Source organism: Manis javanica, chromosome X (genome assembly GCF_040802235.1).
Source record: "Manis javanica isolate MJ-LG chromosome X, MJ_LKY, whole genome shotgun sequence".
Classification (NCBI taxonomy): domain Eukaryota; kingdom Metazoa; phylum Chordata; class Mammalia; order Pholidota; family Manidae; genus Manis; species Manis javanica.
Window position 1 is genome coordinate 102090225 of NC_133174.1, and position 19396 is coordinate 102109620.

The 19396-nt window shown below is 40.2% G+C and overlaps 1 protein-coding gene across 5 annotated transcripts in view; it reads right to left on the reverse strand.

The window, feature by feature from the left end:
- Window positions 1-477: 477 nt before the first annotated feature.
- DCX (doublecortin) overlaps window positions 478-19396 on the reverse strand; it is a 106258-nt gene continuing 87339 nt past the window's right edge. For 4 of the 5 annotated variants that reach the window (XM_073227643.1, XM_073227645.1, XM_017671291.3 and 1 more), the window contains one exon: window positions 478-8680. In XM_073227643.1, coding sequence (XP_073083744.1) covers window positions 8624-8680 — 57 coding nt within the window. In that variant the 3' untranslated portion in view covers window positions 478-8623. The remainder of the gene's footprint in view (window positions 8681-19396) is intronic. The other variant, XM_073227642.1, reaches the window with a different exon arrangement.

Here is a 19396-nt window from a genome sequence, read left to right on the forward strand (position 1 = left end):
GTCATTTATGCCTGAGGGTGAATAAGATATCTAGGTGTTCTCTCTCCCAGAAAGTAGCCACATCATCAACCTATTGGGGAAAAATAACCACAGTGTCAGAAGAATTATAGGGAACAAGTAGAGGTATTTTTGAGGAATCCACATGGAGTGTTTCTGAGCCTATGAAAATATGATACTGGAAGTGATCACCTATTCTGACGAAAGACTGATTGTGGCCAAAGCATCTTACACATAAAAAGAGGTTATTTGATTCATGCTCAACTCTGGAAAGGAGATTGAGATCTTATATGTTGCAAATGTGCTGTGTTATTAATTGGTGTTTCCATTATACATTGATCCTCAGCTTCCTCATCTATAGCATTAAGGCATTGGACAAAATAATGTCTGAGTTTTCTTCAAGCTTGGACATTTTGTGGTTATATGATCATCAGTTCAATGCTTAAAAAAAAGAGAATGTCAGCCAGAAATATTGAAATCAACTTTTATTTTTGGAAAATGACATTACACACATCTTGCAAATGTACACAGAAATGAGAATGAGATGAAGAACACGGCTTGAGAGCCAAAATGATAGCAAGAGCAGCTCGTTGGCTGCCCAGCACTAAATGCTGTGAATCCACAGCATTCATAGTTCAGTTCACAACACTTTACACACATGGGGAATTTCTCTAGACTTCAAAGTCCTCTAACCAAAGAAAGCCCTCATCAAATTGTGGAGGGAGGAAGAGGGATATTAACAGGCATAGGAGATGAAAAGGGTCTGCTCCAGCTTGTTTACATGGGCCTCACCAAACCTACCAGTCCAAGTGGCACCAGCAAACCAAAAAGGAGGGTGCCTGCTTGGAACACTGCTTTTGAATCAGTCTCAGAGTGGGTTAGGCATTGCCTGGGAAACCAACAGCAATGCTTATAACCCATGTCCTTGTCTTTTCTGGCTATAACTATTCTAAAGGGGCAGCTAAGAATCCCTAAACATCTGCTGTCTTTCTCTGATTTTCTTTTTTCTTTTTTTAAAATAATTATTAGTCATTGGTCAAGCAGAGCCTTCTGAGGTCTCCAAATACCTCAAAGCAGCTTCAGGGGTAAGGGACATCATTGTCGGCTATCTTTCAATTATATGTGATTCTGAGAGGTATTCAATTCTGCACTGTAGTCAAAGGGCCAAAGACACCCGATGTGCTACTGTTGTTTAATGCAAAGAGGCGCTGAGTCTTTGATCACAACGCCATTCCTTGAGAAATGGGTAATAACTGTTCAGAATGCCTTTTCCCTCCTTTTTGGTTTGTTCTTTGCTGACTTTACTTGGCAAAAATTATTGGCCCCCAAATCAGTTATTAACAACTGCAAGACACCTGGGAGCAGGGGGAGGGAGAGGGCAAGGAAGGGAAGAGCGACCACAAGGAAGGATGTATTCTTTTCAGAGGTTAAAATGAGTTATTTAAGAAATGTGATGTCTAATACCATGCATTTACGCTCCAAGGCTAGTCACTAGCAAGCTAACGCCTCTAACACTACAACCACCGATTACAGCTGTTTGGCTACAGTTACGGAGTTCTAACTACAGCTATAGGGCAGAAAGGGTGGGCTGTTTCCATTTTAAACTTTCTCCCTTTGAAAATGGCCATAAACGCATTTTCTGTACAAATTGAATGGCACAAAAAGGTGACCAAAAACGTTTTAAAGAAGTTACCACACATGAGAAATGCAAAATTCAATCAAGACATGCATTGGTTGTGTACAAGTCATAAGAGATCATTGGCTTCAAGCTGCAATATATTACAGGACCATACATTGGCGACATTATGGTGTAACCGCTTACTTGCTCAAATCCCTTTAAGAGAACTTTTAAAGAAAAGTCATTAGAAAGGGCATTCCATATACTATTGCCCAGCAGTGACATTCCCGCAGGCTGTGCACCCTGTTAAAAAAGTTAGTGCCTACCAGGTGACTTCTTTAGGCCCCAAAATTACCCTTATTTGGATGTCTGCACAGGAATATGAACAGTTGGTGTCAATAGTGAATGTTTAGGTGAATTTAGAAGGAGAAGTACATTTCAATTAAGTGAATATTTCTTCTTCTGGTATGGATCTGTTATATACCCTTTTCATGTAAATCAATCCCAGTTGCCTATGAGCTTAGCCAAAACAATTCAACAGTTGACAAGCCCAAAACATAAGGTTATTACAGAAAGCTTAATGTATAATGGTAAACTTAAGACAAATCCTCCCCCCACCCAACACCCGCACCCAGCTAAACCAAATGACAGGAGAAATTACCTGTGGTCTCTCATTGTATTATATTGCAGCTTTTTAAACTATGAGCAGATTAAACAAAATCCCTTTTAATACTATTTAGCTGATAGGAATCCATGGGTGGATTTTTCTGGCCAGGTGATGATTTCTCTGAGCACACTTCACTGCTCCACCAAATGGCAGGCGAAAAAGGAACCCTGTACAGTGCTTGGAAGGCAAAGACCCAAAGAAAGATGAGCTCTAAAAGCTGCTTGTGATGATCTGCTTTGGGGAATTACAAATGAAATGGGGAAGAAAGGGCCAGGATCGGATTGATTCCCACCAATGGGACTAGGGTAGGATTAGAGCTGTTTGAGTCTGGAAAAAACTTCTCATCACCAAGGCAAAAGCACAGAGCTGAAAGAGGCATGTGCCCAATGCCTACACAAGGAGGAAGGAAAAAAATTAAAAGGCTGACAACAAAAGAGAGAAAAAAGAAAAGAGAAAGGACAAAGGATGGATGGTTTTACTTCAGAAAGGGAGTGATAACAGTATAAAAATGAGAGCAGATATAATGAACTAGAGAAAGAAAAGACAAAAAGATACACAGGGGAGGGAGACAGTGGCAAAAAGCCATCGATTTCCTCAGGTTATTAACCCAGAAATGAGAAGATCCAATGCCTGCAGGTTTTTGCCTTAATTTACAAGGTGTTTGCTCTGAGTTCTGTGCCATCCGTGATGGTACGGACTTTGCCCTTGTAATCAGGAACAGGAAGATGCCTTAATTCCCAATGGGAATTCTAGACTCCCCAGCCATCAAAGGTAACAGAAGATTGCTTCTGATTCCAGATGTTGAAACCTGTAAACTAAGGGATAAGAAGTTAGGCAGTTAGAAGTGGGGCTCAAGAGTCTTGTCATATGATACAGTGTCACACTTCCTAGGCCAGAGTGGGAGGTCTGCATGGATACTTAATGAGAAATAAACAGGAAGCAACAGCAAAACCAAGAGGCTGAGTTTAAAGACCATACAGGATCTCTGGGGATGGAAAAAAGTTCTGGGGACCAAGTTAGGGGAGACAAAAGAGGAAGTCCCCTTTTCCTGAAGATATAGTAGGGGCAAAATTCTTTAACTAGGCGTACGGAAAGAGGTGGCTGGAGAGGGAGCCTTCTAGTCTCTGAAAAGTAAAAGTGGCAGGGGCGAGGGTAAACGGCTAACAGTTCTAGCTCATAGTTAGGTTGCTCTTTGGAGTCAGTTCTCTGTGGGTTTAGACATACATTTTCCTCCCTGCACACGTCTTGGCTGCTGTGTGACAAGAACCTCCAGCCCTTTGCCTATTAGGGAAGTGTGGTCTGCTAGCTAGAGGAAGTATAAAATTTGGAATTTACTTTTGAGAAATGACCTGTGTTGTCTTAGCCCATATTCACAGCCTGTAGGGCTGAGTAAAGGCAACCCACTTTGTGTCAACAGCACTAGACTGGGTCTGAGCCTCTAAGAACCTGTTGGAGATGCCTCTTCAGCTGAAAGGTAGGCATGAGGAATCAACACAGTATCCTTGTTCCAGGTGTTCACACCTGTCAGGGAGAGGAAACCCTGCATGGAATCATAGAATAGTGGAAAGACTATCTATGGGGTCCCCTTCTTAGAGCAGATGGAGAAGCTTGACAGCTTTGAAGTTCCATACCAAAAGAGGTACCCAGGAAGGCCAGCAAGGTGTCTTTGCTATACAAAAGGTCTCAGATCACTTCTGGCACATCAGTGGCTAGAACTTTATTTTTTCTAGTCCCAAAACATAGGACTCTAACCCTTCCCCCATCCCAGATGAGCTTCAAAACATGAATAGCTTTGGGCCTAAGAGCCAATCCTTAATCAGTGAGGGAAATACAAGAGTGAGACCTGGCCTTGGAGATGCAAGGGGCTCTGTGTGGCCAAGGACAGGTTCCAATGGTCTCTTTTAAAAAAAAAGAAATCTCCAATGCGTTTTATTTCCATAGTAAACTGGACAGTGAAGAAGGTGTGCTGATCTTTGGCAAAGTTCTCATTAGTGTGCCAGAGCCTGTTTTGGGCACATGGGCATAACTGTTCCAAGGGACATGTGTTTTTTAAGAAAGAAAAGCTATCCAGAACCAAATGCGAGAGGGCATGTCTATCCAGAGTACTGAAGGGACTAGGGAAGCAGACAAAACAAGCACTGGATTTGACCAAAACAAGCACTGGATTACTGCTCTAAGACTTGGACTGGGTGATTCAAAGAAGGATTCAGGGCTTCAGACTGTTTCTTCTTGTCTTCCTCAGGTAACTGCACATCCTCTTTAAGGTTTGTTGGTTACTCCTGACTGGGGAGGAAAAGTAGGGAGGATAGAGAATTTCCTGAGGAGGGCTCTTGGAACTGAACTAATAATACCCCTTAGTTCCCAGGAAGAGCCTTGCTGCGAAGAAGACTGGATATTCACGGTTTGTTGCCCTGGTTTCTGCCATGGCAGGCACAGGGGCAGTGTGCATCGGAAGGTGAGTACGGTGTGGAGAACACACAGCTTGCTGTTTTCGTGCATACACAAGAAGCCAATGTTTAACATCAGCTAGGAAATATTTTAGTTACAAAGTCCCTTGCTTATACCTGGAAGTTGTCCCCATCAGGGCAGAATGGCTATGGGGACATTGTGGATGAAAGCAGCCACAGCAAGACCAGGTTTTTTTCTTGAGCTAGTCTCACTCCCATATTTTAAAAGAAATCAGTGCAAACGAATGGGAGCCATACTCATTTTTTAAAAATACTGAAAAACCATCTCAGAAAGTCAGGATGAACGAAGCCATTGTTCTGCTTTTCCTTCCTTCCTTTCCCTGCTCTAGGAATGAGAAATACTTCCCTCAGCCTAGGAAGACCATCCAGTATGAGATGAGATGACATCAGCTGACAGGGAAAACCAGTGTTCTTCCATTCCATCTGGACAGGGCTCAGGCTCAGGGAGTTGTTCTGAGGGCCCCTCAATGTAAGACAGGGATCCCCTGTGCTGGATGGACAGGGCCAGGGACCCCATTTTTCCTGTTGGTCTTCAATGTCTCCTTTTCTTTGGGGACATCTGCAGTCCATGTGGATGAGAATCATGTGAATACAGGAAGAAAGAGCTGTATTAGGTTGCTGGGTGGATTTCCCACTGAGATCAGGGCAGCAGCATATGGCTCCAAGATGCAACATGATCCTGAGAAAGAATCCTCAGGGGCCCAGTGGAAGGCAATGCAGTTCAGTGGGAAAAGGCCCTGGAATAAGAGCCAGGAGATGTGGGTTCTAATCCCAGCCCTGCCCCTAACCAGCTGTGTGACCTTCGGGAAATTACTTTACCTCTGCCTCTCCATTCCTGGCCTGAAAATGAGGAATTTGGAGTAGATGATGTGATCTGAAGGTTCCTTCCAGTTAGAAAATGCTATGATTCAATCTAGGCTAATACCGAAGTCCATAAGGACACAAAGCAGTCATGCTAATGGCTATCCTTTCCAAAACAATGAAGAGAAAAGAAAGTTTTCTCTCAATTTACCACTAGTTAACACTACTTAAGAAGTTCTTCAGCCCAGTCCCCATATATACAATTTCCCCTTCTTTGTCCCTATTTCTATTTCTGTAAGGGAGAAAAATCAGGAGGTATGAACAAGCAACAGATGGATTGTGTGTGAGTTTGTGTGTGTGTAAAAAAGAGGGAGGGAGAATTGGGGAGTGGTGGCAAAGTGTAAAAGGGGCGGGGAGAAGTGGGGAGTGGTGGCAAATGCTTGCTGAAAGCCGGGATATATGCTGACTGTGCAGAAGGTAACACAATGGGACTTTTGTGGTAAAACTGGATTGGGTAATATTGGGAATGAATGATGGGAGGGAAGATGCCCAGTTACAAAAATGTTTTTTTTTGCCTTGAAAATGTGCCAATTTAAAATACAATTACTAAAACCATACCAAGGTCTGCTGAAGTGACAGTACAGAAACATTTTCTTATAATGGATTAAAAGAAGGGTGTAAAATCTATTCTTACAGAAGATTGTTGGTTCAAAGATCATTCTAAAGAAAATACACCTATTTAGTATTTTCTAATGATGCATATATCATAAGCAAGGGAATGCCCAGAGAGATGGCATAGGGTCTGGACTTGAGGAAATCTGAATTTCTCCTCTGGCTCTCCTCTTCACCAGCAGATCATCATCTACCTTGGCCTCCATTTCATCTTAAATTGAAGGAATTGGACTAAGTGAGATTTAGAGAAAGACTATGGGTAGGATCTTCGGGGTCTGGCCTAAAATTTAGAAACAGTCCTCCTACCACTCGCTGTATCCGTCCCCCCTTCCAAGTATCAATTTTTCCCAATTAACTACAAATTCTTCTGGGAGCACTAAGAAAACCTTGAGCTTCTAGAGAGAAGTATGGGGTAAGTAAAATGGGTTTCTTACTGGTTTTGAATAGGCTAACAAATAAAGGAGAGAGGCAAAAAGATAGGCTCATGATTTGGGGTTCCTCAATGAGCAATTTAACCAGAAATCGATACTACCCTCATCAGGAATTTTCTGGAACCAATAGCTAAGGACATCTGAAGCTTATCTAGGGGCGTCTGAGTTACCCCTTCCACCACTGAGTTCCTTCCTACACAGGGCACATCAGCAATGCCACCAAGTTGCCACTGATCCATGTCAGGATATCCTGTAGTCTCCTAATTATGAAGCAGCTATGTGTGTGTGTGTGTGTGTGCACACGTGCACACACACACACACACACACACACACACACACACACACACACACAGAGCAAGCTCATTCCAGTTAAAATGGAAAAACAACTGCAAGTCATTCAATAGCCAAACAGCAGCTTGGCTTTGAATGCTGTACCTTTCAAACTATCTGAACAATTACAAAGAAATAAGGAAATCTTCATATCTGCTAAAGGCAAACACAGAATTGGCATGCATGGCTTTCGCTTAAACTTAGTTGTCTTTGCCAGGATGGGCTATGTTTACTGACAAAAAGCAGTGTTATGAACCTGTACCTCAAAGACTGAGAACTATCTCAGATGATCAGTCCTTAGCAAAGAGAAATCCTTTCTAGTGTTAAAGACAAGTGAAAGGTTTCTGTTTCTTCAGTATGAAATATCAGGATTATAGATAGAAAACAGTTGCCTAAAATATGCCATAACATTTCATTTAAAATATAATTAGAATGTCTGGTCCACTTTGAAATTATTAATGTAAGTATAACTGTTAAAAAGTTATCAAAAGACTGATTCTATTGAATTGGCCTCTGCTATTCATTCTGGTTTCTCCTGGAGGATTCTGTTTGGCAGTGACAGCATGAATTCTAAACTACGTTATTCTTTTGCATTTTTTTGGTAAATTTTCTGCATGTGTTTTTTAGACAAAAGAAAAATCACCAGTTTATAAAAAAGGAGCCTGAAGAGTTTGCTCCTGAAATACAGACACGCGGTTTTATAAAAAGGATATTGGTTTCTTGCTATAAAAAGCGACTGAAAGGTGTCAGACCTGAAAACAATTTCTCACAGTGTTTTCAGTGTTGGCTGTTTACAAGGCATTCAATAGAACAGAGATAGATGGATACCATTACAGTTTGTGTAATAACTTGCTATGTTAGACAGCCTCCTAGAGGAGTCAGGTATATGAAGTCCCTCACCCCCAACTCTTTATTAATTGCTTATTGATTCCAGATTGCCCCAGTGGAGAGCTTGATGAGGAAGTCACTGTGCTTTATAAACTTTACTGCAGTGTCTACAATGTTTTCCAATCTGCCTAGTCTCTTTTAGCTAGCCCTGCGCTGGGGTACTGAGCATCTAGTGTCGGAATTACATGTTGCTGGTGTTTCTCCCCCTTGATAGCCAGAATTGGCGCTAAACAATCAGGGGGCTCAATCAGGAGTGAAGAGCGATGTTGAGGAAACTGCCTTGCCATCCTCCCAGCGTTCTTGAGATTGGGAGACAAGGGACACTTGTGTTTGTCACTCTCAGATTTGCCAAGGAGTCTTTTTTCCCACACACATGCATTTTAAGTGCTGTGTATGTAAACAACCCTCTCCAGAAGGAAGACTGTCATGTATGAGCAAAGCGAGATGAGAGAAATAATGCAGGTGCCTAAATATTCAATAGAAAAGTCATGGACTAGCATATTTTGCATCCCTGGAAATTAGCCCAAAGGATGGTTATCAATCTATCTCTTATAACTGGTAACTGTGGATCAGTGGCCCAGAGGAGAAATCACTGGAAAATAAATCCAACATATTACAGTGTGTTTTTAAACATAACAACGACAACAACAAAAAATAAAAACTTGAAAGCACCAATAGCCCTGTTGGACACATGAGCAGCAGTACCCCACGGTAACGGTAAGCTTGGATGGGTACCCTGAGTGCTCCTCCTTCACATGGAATCCCCAAGTGAATCCGAGTCATCCAAGGACAGAGGCAGGTACAGGTCCTGTAAGAAGGTAAGTGAAAAAGTTAACTCTCCTTTCCTTAACATCCTAGGCTCGGAAACGGTCAAGAACGTATGTCTGCTTTTGTTGTTTAATACTTTCTCTAATTTTATTTTGAAATAATCATAGATTTACAGGAAGTTGAAATACAGGGAACTGTCTTTGCACTGATGTACCCTTCACTCAATTTTTCCCAGTGGTAACATCTTGCAGTGGTTCCCGCACTCATGTGTGTGAGCATGGTCCTGTGCAATGTGACCACATGGACATATTTGTGTGACCATCACCACAATTGAGATAGAGACCTGTATCCTTGCCAAAGGGCCCCCTTGTGCTACCCCTTAAGGGCTACATCCACCCCTCTCCCATCCCTAAACTCTGGCAACCATATATCTCTGCAATTTTGTTATTTCAAGAGTGTGATATAAATGGAGTCATACAGTTGCCTTTTGAGAGTGGGCCTTTCCCATTCAGCATAATTCCCTACAGATTCACCCAAGTTATTGCATGTATCAGTAGTCCACTCCTACTTTTTATTATAGACACACTTGTGGGTTTGTAGTCATATTTCATTAGGGTTTCGATTTGCATTTCCCTGATGGCTAAAGATGTTAAACATCTTTGCACGTGCACAGTTGACATCTGACATTGTTCCTCAGTGAAATGTTTCCTTGTGTCTTTTATTCATTTTCTAATTGGATTTTTTCTTAATGTTGAGTTTCAACAGTTATTTTTATATTCTATATATGCCTTTGGTCGGCTTGCAAATAAGTCTTAGCTTGTCTTTTCAAACCATCTGTGTGGTCTTTGACAGAGAAAAAATTTTTAATTTTGACGAGGTCCAATTTATCTTTTTTTTCTTTTATGGATTGTGCTCCTATTGTCAAACCTAAGAATTCTTTGCCTAGCTGAAGATCGAAAGATTTTTTTTCTCTGTTTCCTTTCTAAATGTTTCACATTTACATCTATAGTTCATTTTCTATTTAATTTTTGCATAAGATGTGAGGTTCAGGTTGGGGGTCCTTTTTTAGCCTCTGGATATTCAATTACTGCAGCCCCATTTGTTAACAATGCTATGTTTCCTCCATTGACTTTTGCACCTTTGTCAAAAATCAGTTTTGAATATGTATGTGTGTTCATTTCAGGCTTCCAGGGAACTGCCAGGCCTTGAACAAATGCCTGACCCAGAAAATGAACCCCGTCTACCTACTACAAACTTACTTCCTGATGCTTTCATTTCTCACCAGGAATTAGGACTCATGGTTCTAATACTGCCCCCAGCCTTGTCTATGTCTCAAGGAGATGGGGGCATGATAGGGAAACTGGTTTTTCCTATTGTCCCCAGACCTCTATTTGTAGATCCCTGTGGTTCTTCTTGGACTTAGTATATCCATAGTCTAAACCAGTGATTTTCAAATCTTTCTCTCTCTCCTTTCAAATTCTTTATTCAAATGAAATTTTGCTTGGCAGCCCAAAGCATGAAATAAATAAAAGTATAGCTGTTCTGGCTGAATCAGACATGGGGGAGGTGGAATCTCACTCATCCCCAAGGAAACACAGTTTGAAAACCACTGTTTTCACTCACATTATCAGCAAGATGCTAAAGGGAATTAGAAAATTTAGGGTCAACTCTGGAGATAGTTAAGAGACCCTCTTGGGTAGAATAGAAACAGAGAACTTCAGTAGAAGACTGTTCAAGAAAATTGGAGACTACAGCTTCTCCTTGAGGCAGAGGAAAAACTGCAGATGAGGAAGAGGAACAAGAACAGGGAGGAGAGGGACTTATTTATCTAACACTGAGAGTGCTTTTTGCTGAGAAAGAAGGGTCAGGAAAACTTTTAGGCAGCTCAGACTGGAAAGAAGAGTAAAGTGTGTTCTGAAACCTGCGGGTTTAGTCCTGGCTAATTAGTACTGTGACATTGAAGAAGTCTTTAAATCTTGGTTTCTTCATCAAGAAAATGTAGGCTTTGTAATGGACAATCTGTCAGGACTCTTTTAGCTTCCATACTGTTATTTGGGACTCTAAAGGGAATAATAAATCATTCTTAAAAACACAACAAAGGTGGCCCCGGAAGATGACTGGTTAGCCAGAGATGGGTAAGATTCCTCAAGGGAGGAACAACCTAAGATAGGCACAGTCACTGGGGGGGCCATCAGGTGAGAAATTGGGGATCAACAGAGGTGAGGCTTAGAACCTCACCCCCCCTGTTCTGAGAGAAATCTGCATCCGTGGATGTTTTATTGCCCCTGTCTAGCTTGGATTAACACATAGTCTACAGGCACACACCTGATCATCTACATTTGCTCTCTTACAACACTAAACTATGTTTTCTTCCTTTATCTTGTATCTACCTACCACTTCAGCATTTTATTAAAAATAATAATAATAAAGAGAGAAATGTGGTATCCACATATAAATCAAGTATAAAAATCAAACGAATATTCATATTTGAACTGATTGTTTATAGTTCATAATGCATGATTAAAACCGAAAGTTTCTGTGATGACTGCCCTTGTACTGTTCACCATGTAACTTATTCACTATGTAAGACTTTGTTCTACATGTAAGAACTTGTTCGTTATGCTTCAGAAGATAGGAGACTGACGAAAATCAGGCTTGGGGTGGATTAATGATTGTGCATTGAGCATTGACTCCCCTATACAGAATTTTATTGTTGTTAACAACCATTTGATCAATAAATATGAGAGATGCCCTCTCAAAAAAAAAAAGTACAGACTTCCAATTGTAAAATAAATAAGTAACCGGGATGTAATGTATAGCATAAGGAATATAGTCAAAATATTGTGACAACTTTGTATGGTGATAGCTGGTAGCTAGAATTATCATGTATATAAATGTTGAATCACTGTGTTGTACACCTGAAACTAATGTAATACTGTGTGTCAACTACCCTTCAATAAAAAATAATTATCTACAAAAAAAAACACAACAAAGCTAACTACAATAAATAGACTGACTTCTCACCAATCTGCCATATCCCTCCACCATAAATCAGGGGTTGGCAAACTTTCTGTACAGGGCTAGATAGTAAACATTTTAGACTCTCTCTGCTGATCACATATATTCTCTGTCACACGGTTTGTTTGTTTGGATTTTAGTTCTTTTACAACCCTTTTAAGATGTAAGAAATATGTTTTACATCAGGGGGCCATCCAGAAAATAACCAGGCCATAGGCTGGATTTGGCACCCTTGTTCTCAACTACCAAGCAAAATTTCTTAGAAAACTGCTAAACAGGTGGGAAGCTGAAGAAACAATAGGAGTGAAATAAAATTTGTAAAATTAAATTGAGGCTAAGTAGTATATAATGGAGTTGCATCTCTGAGGGGATTTAGTTCTCTAATACTTGAGTAAAGTGAAAATCAAATATAGTCATAAGTGTCTTTGAGCTCTAGATTTCCAGAGTGGTGGAAAAAAACTCTCCAAAATTCTGCCCCTACATAAATGTAAAAACACTAGAAAAACTGTCAAAAAAGTTTTCAGAACTCTGGAAATTAACCAAAGGCTTGCAACAATCCAAAAAGTGTTCATTCAAGAAAAATTGCTATGTCCCAGTAAGAATTCCAAGATTTGTGATACTTTCATCTTGCCCAATTTGCATTCTCCCTCTCCCCAGCATCAGGGTAGCTTTGAAAATCAATAGCATCACAACTACAGTACCTGAAAAGCAGTAACCTAGAAGCCACTGGAGGAGGCAGAATGGGTTTGAAGCTCTCTAAAATTCCCAATTCTCAGAGAATTGTCACTATTTGACCTATCTGGTAGCTCTCTGGAAACTCCCACTGGTAGGGCTCATCGTCATTGGACCTGACCCAGTGCATACTGTGAACAGCCTTTTCAGGAGTGTGAATCAGCCAGAACTGTTTAAAATCACAGCTGCCTGAGGTAGGGGAAACAGTTGGGGCAAATGAAGCTGCTCAAAACCTCAAAAGAAAAAGCTGGAGAACTAATGTCTGTAGGGGACTTTGAAAAGCTCCAATAGGAATCTCCAAGGCCCAGCACATGTTCAGAACTGGGCATATTCTCAGGAAAGACTTGAGAAACCTCTAGTCTCTCACCTCTGGTTGGCCTTGGGGCCCCACACAAGCAGCAAATGAAGGTTAAGGCAACATTGTAAACTGCCTGAGAGAGCATTGAAATCATGCCCCAATACACACACAGAACCTCTTAGTAAGGGTTGGGAGACTTACTGGATCAAAGCATTTAAGGAAATCTATCAAAATTATCCTTCGAGAATGAAGGAGAAAGCAAGACATTCCCAGCCACACAGCATTCATTGCTAGCAGACATATCCTACAAGACAAATACCAAATGATTTCCCTCATTTGTGGAGTATAACAACGAAGCAAAACTGAAGGAAGAAAATAGCAGCAGACTCACAGACTCTATGAAGGGACTAGCAGTTACCAAAGGGGAGGGGTGAGGGAGGGCAGGTGGGGAGGGAGAAGGGGATTGAGGGTTATCATGATTAGTGCACATGGTGTGTGTGGAGTCACAGGGAAGATTGTGTAGCCCAGAGAAGGCAAGTAGGGACTCTGTGGCATTTTACTACACTGATGGACAGTGACTACAATGGGGCATGGGGGGAGACTCAATAATAAGGGTGAATGTAGTAACCACATTGTTTTTCTTGTGAAACCTTCATAAGATTGTATATCAATGATACCTTAATAAAAAAAAGAAATACTTCAGATATTTTTCCTAATAAATAAATCTATCCAAGTACTGAACTGTAAAAAAAAGAAATATGAAAGAGAATCCTACAGGGAGAAACAAAAAGACAATAGACAGTGATTCAAATCTACAAAAGAAATAAAGAGCACTTGGTAAAGGTAAATATATAAGTAAACACAAAAAACAGTACAGATTTACTTTTGTGAATTTTCTCCTATTATCCAATTCAAAAGACAACTGCATGGAGGAGCAACTATAAAAATATGTTGATGGACTTATTATGAATAAAGATGTAATTTATATGTCAATAAGAGCACAAAGCGTGGGGAAAGTAAAATGTTTATATACAATTGAAATTAAGTTGATATTAATCCAAAGTAGATTGTATTAAGGTATTAATTGTAATCCTCAGGGTAATTGCTATGAAAATAACTCAAAACAAAATTAGTAAAACTACAAGGAATTAAAATAGTACACTAGAAAAATGTCTAACACAAAAAAGGGCAGAAATCAAGGAATAAGGGAACAAAAATGACATAAGACATAAAGAAAATAGTGAAATGGCAGATGTAATTCCTATCTTACCAGTAATTCTATTAAACATAAGTAGCTTAAGCACCAAAATGAAAGGCAGAGATTGGCAGAATGGAACAAAAACAAAACAATAACACATGATCCAGCTCTATGATGTTTGAAAGAGACACAATTTAGATTCAAAGACATAAATAGGTTAAAGTAAAAGTACAGGAAAAGACTTACTATGCACTTAGTAACCAAAAGTGAGCTGGAGTAACTATACTAATATCAGAAAAAATAGACTTTAAGATGAAAATTGTTACTAGAGATAAAGGACATTTTATAGTGATAAAAAGGTCAACACATCCAAAAACACAGACATATATGTGCTGTAACAACAAAAGAGTACCCAAATACATGAAGGAAAACATGACTGAATTGAAAGCAAGAATGAATAATTCAGCTAGAATGGTTGAAGCCTTCACCACCCCACATTCAATAATGAATAGAATAACTAGGTGGAAAACCACACTACAAAGAATTGTGCAACTACAGAATACTCCATCCAACAATGGTGGGGTACACTTTCTTCTCCAGAGCTCATGGAACATTCTGCAGGATAGATCATATGTTGGGTCATAAAATAACTCAATCAATCTAAAGACAGAAATCATGCAAATTATACTCTCTGACTACAGTGAAATTAAATTTAGAATGCAATAACAGAAAGATATTTGGGAAATTGACAAATATGTGGAAATTAAACTAAGTAGCAAGTGGGTCAAAGAAGAAATCACAAGGGAAAGTAGAAAATACTTTTGAGATGAAGGAAAATGAAATAATATAGCCAAAGTTACAGGATGCTGCTAAAGTAGTTCTCACAGGGAAGTTTATATGGCATGTTCAGAATATGCTAACTCATAGAAACAGAGAATAGATAGTGGTTGCCTGTATGTGGGTGGAGGGGGAAGGGACTATGACTGCTAATGGGCATAAGGTTTATTTAAGGGTGATGATATAGTCTTGTACAACTTTTTAATTATTTCAAAAAACACTGAACCTTAAAAAGTTGAATTTTGTAATATGCAATTATATTTTAATACACTATTATTTTTAAAAAGTACCTTTGAGAATCCCTTATATTGACAACTGAATATTGTTTATGTGATTCCTGAGTATGCAACCCTATGCAGCAATATGCATATATCAATGTATAATGTATATAGTAATATTAAGTATGCAATGATGTGTACAAATGTAAGAGACAGTTTTGTAGTAGTTTCATTCTGTGATTATATTGTGACTATTGATGAAGCCCATAAGTCAAGCTTACACATTAATGCAAGTCCACTATAGTAGAAAGAGTACACTATTAAGAGGTAGGAGACCTAGGTTCTAGGCCTAGCTTTGCCATTGAACTTTCCCTTTCAGGGACTTTGTTTCCATATCTGAAAATTGAGTAAGATGTGGACTGTAACATCTTTGAGGTTCCTTCTAGTTCTACAATTCTATCAGATATAACTCGGTTTATTGCATTTTATTTTTTTTTAGTTATACTAAAGCAAGAAGAAATGGGAGAGATACTGCCAGGTCAGTAAACTCCCTGGGCATTTTTTAAGGCAGTAATAAGTGACCTTTTCATTGTAGAGGGCACTTTGAATCCCAGCACACTGAACCAGTGGGCTTCAGCATTCAGCCCTGCTGTTAATTGCTCATTAACAAACTCTCCAGTGTAGTTGGTTGGTGGGTGGAACTGATTATCTGAAAAGATTGTTCCAGACTTTTATTTCAGAGAAAGGGGATACACCCCTGGGGTAGAATCATGAGGCAACTCCACCATCAGCTGCTATGACTTGGAATGGCTAGGCGAGATGCTGGCTATGGAGAGAATCCATAGATTAAGGCCTAGGTATGAGCCTCTGTACTTCTGTCCTCCATCATAAAATTTATTTCCTTGTATGGGCAGATAATGCTCAGGAAAAGGAATTATCTCAACATTCTGTTTTTGTTGATTGATGGGTAGAAATACAGAAACACACATATTGCTTAACAATACAAATAATTCGCACCTGAAATTCATTTGCTTAGTCCCTCAGAGCCCTACGGAACAAAATGTTTGTAACAAATACAGCTGCGCTGGCGATACTACTGCGTTAGAGAAAACAAAAACTTGGTTTTTGGTTCAGGGAGCTTATAGTCCAAAGGAAGTCAGAGAGGAGTTTTGAAAAACCTGGCTCCTAGTTGGGGTTTGCTTTTTCCCAAATGTGCCCTGCATTTTTCTGATGGTGTGGCTTTGTTCTAGCTGATTTTTTTTTTTTTAACTGGAATGCCCATTCTCTCCACCAGCTATCAAAAGCCTACCCAGGCTTTAGGGCCCCACTGAAATGTCACCTAGTCTGCAAAGGTGCAGAAGTTTCCCCATCTCCTATCCGCCCCCAGTCTCATGTCTTTTGCCCCCTTCTTTATGCTCCAGTCATCTTTTTGTCTGCTCTTGATGGTACTACCAAGATCCACTTGGAGTGCTGTCTGTGATTTAAGGGCCAGGACCCTGCTTTATTCATCAAAATAATTCTCCAAGCACTTACAGGATGACAAAGTCTGGAAACAGGAAAATGTGTATTTAAATACTGTTAGTTCTATTTTCAAATAACATATTGAATATATTTTCCTTCCATATCCAGACAACTCTACAAGTAAAATGCCTCCAAATTTAAAGTGGGTGCCATCACTAACCTGGAAAAAATGTGGACATAAATGAAGAAGTTTCCCTAGGTTTGTAGGCTTTTTGAACTAAATCTTTAATGTGGTACCTTCTCCAAATTATTGAATGGTACTGGGATTGCCTTTAACCTTGGCACCTCTTTTTCTCATTTGTAAAATGGAAACGTTACCTGCCCTTTGCCTTCCACAGGGTTATCTCAGGGGTAAGTGTGAGAATGGCTATGGGAAAAGTTAAAGCAGTATGGAAATGCAAAATTTTGTTCTCATTAACTATACAAGGATTGACTTTGTATCCATATTGTAGCACTCAAGTATGCGGACTTTGGCTAACCCCACCGCAGCTGCCTTAAAGAGGATTCTCTATGAGAAGCTTAAAAGGAGAAGTCAAGAGGCTGATTACAGCTCAAGGCCCTGCCACAGCTATCAGAAGTTACCAAAGGGATGCTGGTTTCCAACTGCGCAGGAGAAAAGTCATGGCCTCAGACACCTGCTTTCCTATCTTCACCATGACTCACACCTTTCAGGTCCACTTGGCTGGAAGTTTAGATGAGATCTGCTGAAGCCCACTGCCCAAGGACCTTGGTGGTGCTGGGGCTCAGGAAGCCATGTGAAAGCAGGAGCAGGGAGCTGAGACCTGAGCCCCAGGTGGAAATGAGCCAAGGTCATGAGACACTATTTAGCTTATTGAGAAAAACCAGCTCACAATCCATCATTGGTGGTGTGAGCATGAGGCTCTTGCTTCCTGATGGGATGCTCTGAGAGAGATACAGCAACACTTCTGTCCCAGATGCCGCAAATGCATAGTCTGAATTTCATCCCAAGGAAACTTCAGAGAAACCTAAATGGAAGGCCATTCTGCCAAATAACTAGCCTGTACTCTTCATTCTACAATATGCCATCCTAAAAGAGAAAAAAGACTCAGAAACTTTTCTAGATTAAAGAAGACTAAAGAGACATAACAGCTGAAAGCAATGTGTGATCGTGGATTGGATCCTGGATCAGAGAAAGAATGTTATTGGGGCAACTGATGACATTTAAATAGGGACTGTAGTGTACATAATAGTACACTAGGTCAGTGCAAGTGTCCTGATTTCAATAATTGTTCTTTGGTTATAAAAGAAAGTGTCTCCATTTTTAGGAAATACACACTGAAGTATCTAGAGGTAAAAGTGCATGATGTGTTCAACTCAATCTCAAATGGTTAAAAAAAAATAGTGAAGTGGCGGGGGAAAAAAGTGAAAGGATGCAAAAAAATTAATTAAATGTGGCAAAATAGAAACAACTGGTGAATCTGTGTAAACAGTATATGGAAGTTATATTATTCTTGCAACTCTTCTGTAAATTTGAAAGGGTATCAAAGTGAAAAGTTAAAAAAAGTAGTGAAAGTTATACCAAAATATAAATTTTTAAAAAGTTTGTTCTAGAAAATTATACAATCTATTACTTAATAATTGTTTGCTTAACTACCATAAAAAGAATAACTTTACAAATAAAATGGTACACTGAAAATTCCACAGTTGAGAAAACAGTGAGGCTCTGACACAGCTGGCACCTGTATCTTGTTCTAGTCCTTCAGTGGTTAAATTTGTTTTAGAATTGACTCAAAAACACCACCACCACCACCACTCACACAAAAAGCCTGCAAACCTGGCCAGGAGAAATGGTTTAACAATGCCAGCACTCACCTCAATGGGCCTATGGATGATGAGTCCTCACCCTATATGAACTGAACACGGTCAGTTGAAAAGCCGGATGACTCAAGTGTACAGACCGAATAGATGGCTGAACTGCCCCACCGCTTTGGGGAAGGTACTGAGGGAAGGTGCTGCTGTAGGCCAGCTTTCCCCAAAGGGCAGGAAGGGCAGGAATGCATAGGCAAAGACATAGTATGAAGCAACGTAGCCTAGGAGATTCTGTGTGGAGAGTGGAACAAGAGAAGTAGGCTACTCCCTGTCTTGGAATGTCCATGTTAACAAGCTTTGCTGCTCAGAAGAGTGACTGAAAACTGAGCGCAAAAGCAATTTTCATCCATCTCACAGTCTCTGAGTAATGCCAGCTGCACAGAGAGTTCAGCAGATCCTCCTTTGCTCAGCAGGACAAATAGAAAGTTCTGTTCAGGGTCAATACCAGAAGTTAAAGGGGTTATTGAAGGAATACAACAGGCCTTAGGAACAATGGAGCACATAATGGTCAGATTAAGCAGGAAGTTAAAATCCTGATGTAGGGAAAGAAATGAAAATGGGTGTCAGGCAATGGTGTGCTGTTCAATGTTGAACAAATGACCTTCTGTAGGAAGAAAACAACCTTGATTTGTAGTATTTGCTGTTTACCATAGGGTAAATATTCCCAGTCTGGCTGAGTTCTAGTTACCAACATGGTGTCACTGATCATCTAGCTGGGAAGCAATGTGTCCAATCAGCTCTCATGAGCTAGTATGAACTGGCCCCAACCTACTGGTGGTGGTAACCTGCAGGCCAGTCCTATGTCTGTTACTACCCAGCTATGTCCCCTTAGAAAGTACCTTAACCTTTCTGGGTCTCAATTTCCTCATCTATAAAATAACAGCCTCACAAAATTAATGAGAGAATCAAATGAAATGCATTCATCTCCATCTAAAATGTCTTCCAGCTCTGATCATCTATGGTTCTGTGATGAACTTGGCCACAGTGGTCACCTTTTGGCCTTTTTCCATCTCACACCAAGTCTTGTGAGCAGGGGAAAAAATGAGAGACTCCTGGAGGAAGCTGCTCTAGAGGATGGTAATCAGAGCAGAAACCATAGTCACG